The 7,347-nt window shown below is 57.3% G+C and overlaps 1 protein-coding gene across 1 annotated transcript in view; it reads right to left on the reverse strand.

The window, feature by feature from the left end:
• The window catches only part of MAN2C1 (mannosidase, alpha, class 2C, member 1), a gene marked incomplete at its 5' end in the record, with an annotated part of 11,817 nt that overhangs the window by 167 nt on the left and 4,303 nt on the right, over nt 1-7,347 (reverse strand). Inside the window, 17 exons of the mRNA XM_010024500.1 lie at nt 39-142; nt 299-441; nt 547-626; nt 1,198-1,307; nt 1,397-1,540; nt 1,856-2,012; nt 2,204-2,308; nt 2,435-2,529; nt 2,683-2,765; nt 3,020-3,190; nt 3,651-3,736; nt 4,218-4,339; nt 4,839-4,962; nt 5,127-5,272; nt 5,554-5,649; nt 6,386-6,502; nt 6,946-7,038. Coding sequence (XP_010022802.1) covers nt 39-142; nt 299-441; nt 547-626; nt 1,198-1,307; nt 1,397-1,540; nt 1,856-2,012; nt 2,204-2,308; nt 2,435-2,529; nt 2,683-2,765; nt 3,020-3,190; nt 3,651-3,736; nt 4,218-4,339; nt 4,839-4,962; nt 5,127-5,272; nt 5,554-5,649; nt 6,386-6,502; nt 6,946-7,038 — 1,976 coding nt within the window. The remainder of the gene's footprint in view (nt 1-38; nt 143-298; nt 442-546; nt 627-1,197; nt 1,308-1,396; nt 1,541-1,855; nt 2,013-2,203; nt 2,309-2,434; nt 2,530-2,682; nt 2,766-3,019; nt 3,191-3,650; nt 3,737-4,217; nt 4,340-4,838; nt 4,963-5,126; nt 5,273-5,553; nt 5,650-6,385; nt 6,503-6,945; nt 7,039-7,347) is intronic.

The raw sequence follows: 7,347 nt of genomic DNA on the forward strand, positions 1-7,347 counted from the left end.
TCCCCACAGGTGCCCCCAGCCCTCCAGTGTGGCCTTACAGCATCGCCTCCTCAATGGGCAGCGAGGTCTGGAGCCAGGCGATGACTGTGCTGCCATGGGCCTCGTACAGCCGGACCACCACAGCTCCGGGCCTGTCCTCAGCCTCGGGGGACAGAAGGGAGCTCAGCCACGTGCTAACCCCTGTCCTCCCCTCGCAGGACATGCGAACCACTGCTTCCATCAGCTGGGCCTGCCAGCCAGGGACGAGCAAGCGTGCTCCTCACCAACACCTTCACCCCACATCTGCCCCGGGACTTACCTGCTTGATGGTCTCCAGCACAACCGCAGGGGAGCTGACAGAAAAGGCACTCCAGGGCGGGCACTGGGCAGAGCCCGGGACTGTGTGCAGGGGGAAGTTCAAGCTGTAGGCACATTGGATCACACCAGCGTCCTGGAAGGAACCTGCAATGGAAGAAGGTCTCTCCAGCCTCTGGCCATGCACAGGCAGAGCCGCGCTCCCCCCGAGGCTCAGGGAGCACCCTCCACCCTGCCTGTCCCCTCACTCACCCAGGTGAGGCATCACGGCATAGGTGAACTGGTGGTGGCCCATGTCTGCTGTGGCATCGGGGGACTTGGGTGCTCTCAGCCTAAGGCGAGAAGGTGACACTGGTGTCTGTGACACGCAGTGCGGAGCCAGGGGAGCAATGCAGCAGCAAGACAATCGCCTCCCCTGCTGCCTGCCCCGACGTGGAAGCCAGTTTCTGGCAGCTGCAAACAGACCCTGGACAGCCCCAGAAGCTAAAGGATTTGAAGGGTGTTTTCCTGTGACACGTGTGGCTGATGGAGTCAAATTGAAACGTGCAGAGTTTGTCCTAGCTTTGGATGCACCCATAATATCACTGTTCCTTCCCTCGCCCTGAGCCCCCACTCCCAGGGTATGTTTTCGGCAGCAACAGAAAAATGACTTGGATCCACTTGCAGATGTGGACCTGATCCCTCCTGAATTATCTATGAGCATCACTCACAGGAATTACACCACCTTTGTGGAGTTAAGTCAGCCAAAAGCTCTCAGATGACAGCCAGCCACCTTGGTAATACCAGCCCATTCCCTTACTGACTGTGATTAGTTAGGACCAGGCGTTGCCTTGACCTCCAAGAGACACCTCGGAAGGACCCCCTGGAAGGCAAAGTGGCTGCGGCAGCTCTGCCCTAACTCACAGCGAGAGGCTGAGGACGTTGCCGCGGGCCGATGCCCCGTACTTGCAGTCGTTCAGCAGAGCCACCCCAAAGCCGTGCTCAGAGAGATCCAGCCACTTGTGAGCCCACACCTGCAGGAGGTACCAAGGGGTATGTTCACCACAGAGCAGTGCCTGGGAGCACGAGCAGCCCTAGGGCCAGACCCTGCCTTTCCTCTCACCTCGAATCGAGCCCAGTCCCAGGACGTGTTCCAGTGCGTTGGTCGCTGCAGGTGCCCAAACTGGATCTCGTAGGTGGCGTTTGTGCTCCGGACCTGCACGGGGAACTCCACCTTCAGGAACTTGTGAGCCTCCTTCCATTCAACCTGCACGCACAGCAGGAGGGCATCACCACGGGGGGCTGACAGGCAGAGGATGCTCCTATCCTTCCCTACTGCCCAGCAGCCAGCTCACACCCAGACCACCCCAGCTACAATAGAACCCCACTAGAGTCTGAGCACAGTTGAACTGGTGGGTTCTTCCCACGGGGACCCCCACCCTCAGGCTGCCTTCCTCTGAAGCAGGAGGGGGCTGCAGGGAAGGAAACAGGAGGGGTAACGTGATGGAGAGGGGAGGCTCAGCTCGCAGGGCCCTGCCCGCACAGTGCAGTGCTCACATCACACCGCAGCCGCTGGCCAAACCTGGGTGAGGAAGCGGAGGTAGGGACACACGGCATCCAGGATGATCTCCTGGGTCAAGGTGCTGCTTTTCCCTATCTGCAGAGAGAAGCTGGCGCTTCCCCGCAGGCCCCCGGCCAGGGTGACCTCCAGGGGCTTCAGCAGCTTTGTCACCGGCTTCCTAGAGGAAAGGATAAAGGCAGAGCTGGTAGATCCGGGTTCCCAAATCCCAATCCAGCCTCCGACACGGGAGGCACTCACTCCTGCAGAGTGAATGCTCTGTTACAGCTTTAGTTACAGATCAGACTGACATGGAGACATGAACCTCAGAGCACAGTCAAAACCCATGTGCTGCGTGCGCTGCTCCTCTACCTGGTTTCCAAGTGATAATCCATCACATCCCAGGCATCCCAGTACAGGGGGACATCATCAAAGAGGGCAAACTGGTTGGCACAGCAGCCATCTGGGAGTGACTCTCTGGAACAAAGTGGAACAGAAGAACAGCAGCGTAAGAAGAACTGGCAGTGGAGAAGGTGCACGGTGAGAACACAACCTGACAGAGGTCTGAGGAGCCCGGTTCCAGCGACTGGATGACAGATGTACCTCTGGGAGTCCACCAGCCGAAGGGAGGTCACACGCCCCATCACATCCAGGCAGACTGCAATCACCCCATTCTCCATGGCAATGGACCCATCCTCCTTGGGGGAAAGGACAGAAACTGATTTCCCAGACCCACGCCTGCAGGAATTGGGTGCCCCAGTTGCAAATCCAGGCTGTGGACTGTCTGCATTCCCTGGATTTCTCTCCAGTCAACCCCTGCCGCAGGGTACGTGGACTGAGGTTGTGCATACCTGTTTCCTCACTGCCACAGGCTGAGGGGGCAGCAATGGCTCCCTCACTACAGCATAGCCCATGCTGGGGACTGTCACCAGAGCTGGAAAGCAAAGAGGTTCTGTTCCAACATCTGTCCCAGACCTAACCTAAGTCCCACTGTGCTGTCACACTGCTCTCACATCAGACCTACCACCTCCTTGCATACCCTCCTCTTCTTCATCCACAGGTCAGGGACAACTTGAAGCCCCAAGGGGTGATTTGACAGGCCAGTAAATGCTCCCCAGGGCAGGCAGAGGCAGAGTGTTCTTTGTTAGCTGTCTCTGCCCCTGTAGGACGTTCTGATGTACAACTTACCTAAAGTCTCTGTTCCGGCTGGCCCAGTCCTGGAGATCACCTCGGTCCGTTCCCAGGGCAAAGTGTTCACCACGAGGGTGCTCCCGGCATTCCCGGCCTTGGGCTCCAGCAGTTCCCTGCACAAGGACTGCACAGCTTCCTGCTGCAGCCCAGCGCCAGCCCTGCGGATCTCTGAGCAACAAAGAGGCCCCACTTGGATCCAGCCAGGCCCCTCTTCACATCCCAGAGAGTTTCTGGCCCTCCCATGCAATGTACACACACTTCAGCTACTTCAAGCTACAGTTCCCACTGATCATTCATTATTACTATGTAGCAATAAGTAATTAAAGCTTAGGATCACTCCTAACTTCGTTATTACAGGATTACAGTGAGCTGTGCCAGCTCTTTGTGGTGCTGTAATAAAAGTGAAGCTACTGCAAGTGTCTGTGGGCAGCCAGAAGCAAACCATTGCTGGGCTCTATCCTGGGCAGCAGCAAGCAGAGAAGTCCGTAAATCAGGATGGGTTTTAATCCTGTGGCTCCCCTGCTAATTCCCTGTTGAGTCAGCACTGATCCAGGCACAGCCTGCACAGGCTGGACCCGTAGCACTGGGCAGCCCAGGACTGAAGCCTCCCCGTGCCCTCCCAGCTCACCTGCGTAGTACTGCAGGGCGTCCTCCACCACGAGCTGGATACAGCTGCCTGGCAAAACGTCATGGAATTGGTTGAGCAGCAATAACCTAAAGCAGAGAGCAGAAACCAGGTGAGGAAGCAGGGGAGAGCACGGGGCTTACCGAGCCCTCGTTGCAAGGTGGACAAAATAACTGTTCCTTATCCCCCCCGTAGCAAACATATGAGAGAAAAGGGTTTTTTTCCATAACACCCTTTAAATCCCTTTATGTTGGGACCCGTCAACTCTCATCTTGGTAAGCCACAACCATGGGGAGCAAAAGCTATTTTTTTATCCCTCGAGGCTACCAGATGGATTGTTACAAAAGTTCAGGCAAATTAAAACTGGTGAGGAATGAGCTGAGCTCAGAAATGAAGCTTCGAGCCAGCAGAGTTGGAGGCTTTGGAGCTACCTTCCAATGGGTGATGAGCCAGGGGAGGTGCCTGAGACATCCCAACCAGAAAGGTGACTGGAACACTTTCCAGGTGGAGCCCTCACCAGTTTATGGAAGGAGTTGTGCACACACAGCACTGCATCCTGTGATCCCTCACCTCCAGAGCCGCTGCAGCTGGCTGGCAGGATACCGGAACCCACCACCCTGTGCCATAGCCAAGGTGCTGAGCACTTCAACGTCATGGAGTATCCGCTCGCACTCCCGATTCCTCTTCTTTATCTGGTGTCAAAGCAAGCAAAGAAGGAAGATAAGGGGGCCCTGCTGTTTCCAGGCTTCCTTCTCACCCCTTGAAGAAAGTCTGACAATAGAGCCGCCTTTTGGAGTCCTGGCTACGAGGTCGCTGCCACTGTTGAGATCTAAAGGGCACTGTCTGGACCCTGGAGCTGCCTGGGCAGTAGAATCATAGAATGGTTTGTGTTGGAAAGGAACCTTAAAGCTCATCCAGCTCCAACCCCTGCCACGAGCAGGGACACCTTCCACCAGAGCAGGTTGCTCCAAGCCCCTGTGTCCAACCTGGCCTTGAACACTGCCAGGGAGGGGGCAGCCACAGCTTCTCTGGGCACCCTGTGCCAGCGCCTCAGCACCCTCACAGGGAAGAGCTTCTGCCTCAGAGCTCATCTCAATTTCCTCTCTGGCAGGTTCAAGCCATTCCCACTTGTCCTATTGCTACAAAGGGAAGAGAACTGAGAGTGGCCACCTCCACCCTGTGTGCAGTCACCTGGGCCTGGGTGGTGTAGGTGCCGTTGTGCAGCTCAAGGAAGAGCTCTCCCACCCATGTGTAAAGCCGCGACGACTCCTTCTCCAGGGCAGAAAAGAGCTGGTCGGGAGTGGAGATCTGAACCCTGCAGGAGACACACACCGTGATGGGCCAGGGTAGGTGCCTGTGACATCCTGACCAGAGAGGTGACAGAAACCCCAACACAACCACAGTGTTCCCTTCACCCTCCTCCTGCTCCAAGCTGCTCGCGCTGCCGGCCAGCAGAGAGGAAGGGAGCTCTCCTCTCACCTTGGCAACCCGTCTGTGTCACTCATTCTCCTCATCCTGTCCAGCATCTTCTGCGTGGGGCCCCCTCCTCCATCTCCAAAGCCAAAGAGGAAAGCACTGTGGTTCACACATCCTTTGTCCTTGTTGTTCTTCACTGTTTTCAGCATCTAGAGGGGTTTTGGGAGAGCTGCAATGCCCTGGCACTCATCCCCAGTGCCGCACAAGAAAGCCAGGTCAGCCTTTAGGGTGCAGAGCTCAGTCCTGCCCCGCTTTCCCAGCTCAAAGTGCCCAAATCAGGCACAAACACATCTCAGAGGCAGGCAACTGACTGCCAGGCACCCAAACAGCCTTTGTCCAGCCCCGCTGCCAGCTCTTCCGCTCCCTTCCAAGGCAGTGCCCTCTCCTAGAACCCCAGATCTTCACATGCAGGTCTGGCCACCTCACTCACCTCCTCCACTCGCCCGTGCATCCCATAGGAGTCTCCCGGGGGAAAATGAGTCAGGACCCGGGAGCCATCAATGCCTTCCCAGAAAAAGGTGTGATGCTGGAGGGGAGCCAAAGGGAAGTGTGAAGTCTTGTACCCCACAGTGCCAAAATGCTAAAGCACAGCCCCAGTGTTCCCCGCAGGTCCCAAAGATCCCTGGCCATGCTGGTAGCAGCAAGGGATAAATTCACCCTTAGCTCAGTGCCTCCAGGCTCCCAAACTCACCTCCCACACTAATACGTGCATGGAGGGCACCCTTCAACCACATCAGCACAGAACTCGTGCACTAAAGCCCAAACTTCCTCACAAAGCCCTGTCAAACACACAAAGCCCAGCACCTCTGTCACCAGGGAAGGAAGGGCACAGGGGACGGGCTCTTCAGAGCCCCTGGAGGATTCAGTCTGGGCCTTCTCTCCACAGAGCTGCAGGATGCCCCGATGGATCAGTGCAAGGAGACAGTTGCAGAAGGATGGGGAATGCTGCAAGGGCAGGGGTCGGCAGGAGAGAGGCTGGGTTCGCTGTCCGTTAGACCTGCATGCAATCCCAGCTTCCCATTTGGAAGCAGAAGGAATGTGTAGGCCAGGGCCCCAGCTGGGATCTCTAACCATGTCCCTCCTCTCCCCTAACTCCTGACAGGACATTGCTGCCACCATAAACTGGTGGCTTCTGCAAGAAGAGCCTGCGTCAGCTGAGCTGAAGGACTGGCTCAACCCATGGAACCAACAGGCCCAGCCCTGCAGACAAGGCTGCAGCAGCCACAGGTCCATCCCCTGGGAAGAAGGGAAGCACAACTCACCGGGAAGCTGTTCACCAGGTTCCAGCTGAGCTTCTGCGTGAGGAACCGCCTGATCCCACAGCCCTGCATCAGCTGGGGCAGCTGGGCTGAGTATCCAAACGTGTCCGGCAGCCAGAACTGGGAGCAGAGGTGACAGCACCAGAGGGACAGACACACACGTGAGCCACGCTGGCCCCAAACCACAGCCTGAGCTCAGGGTGGGCTTTTGGTAGCCAGGCTCTGAGCCCTGCTTGCAGAGGGAACTGAAGATGTGCTGGGCAAGCAGCAGTTCTAGAGACCTCCAGGCAATATAACCAAGGCCTGGGGCTGTGCTGGCTTGGAGCAACCTGGTCTAGTGCGAGGTGTCCCTGCCCATGGCAGGGGGTTGGAACTGGATGATCTTAAAGTCCTTTCCAACCCAAACCATCCTGTGATTTATGATACATGGGGGATCAGCTATTTCCTCATCACAGCTTTAGCTGCGAAAGGCAGGCCAACGTGAGGAACCTGGAAGCCTCACACCCAGCAAGAGGTGGGAGGAGGTGGTGTGCAGGGAAGGTGTGCTGGGAAAGAGCAGGTACCTCCGAGCAGATCCGGCCAAACTGCTGCTGGAAGAAGCGCTGTCCCTGGAGGAACTGCCGCACCATGGACTCACCGCTGGGCAGGTTCCCATCCTGGGGGGAAGCACAGGGAGCCCCTGCAGCAAGGCAGGCGCTGGGAAAGGGAGGTGTGAGCACCCCATCCCCACCCGCTGGCATCCCGCCTGGCCCAGCACGGGCAGGATGTGAACAGAGCAGAGTGCCAAAGGAGGAGCAGAGCTCAGCCAAGCCAGACCAAAACTCCTTTCTCCGGGAATGAGGTGTTTGGGAGAGGGATAGTATTTTTGCTAGGCTGGACGCTGCAGTTTTCTGGGCCTGGAGACCACCACCAGCAGCCAGGCTCAGCAAAGGCTCTGCTCCCCCTTCCAGTGTCAGGCCTGGCCC

Source organism: Nestor notabilis, unplaced genomic scaffold, assembly GCF_000696875.1.
Source record: "Nestor notabilis isolate BGI_N333 unplaced genomic scaffold, ASM69687v1 scaffold17071, whole genome shotgun sequence".
In the NCBI taxonomy this organism is placed as follows: domain Eukaryota; kingdom Metazoa; phylum Chordata; class Aves; order Psittaciformes; family Psittacidae; genus Nestor; species Nestor notabilis.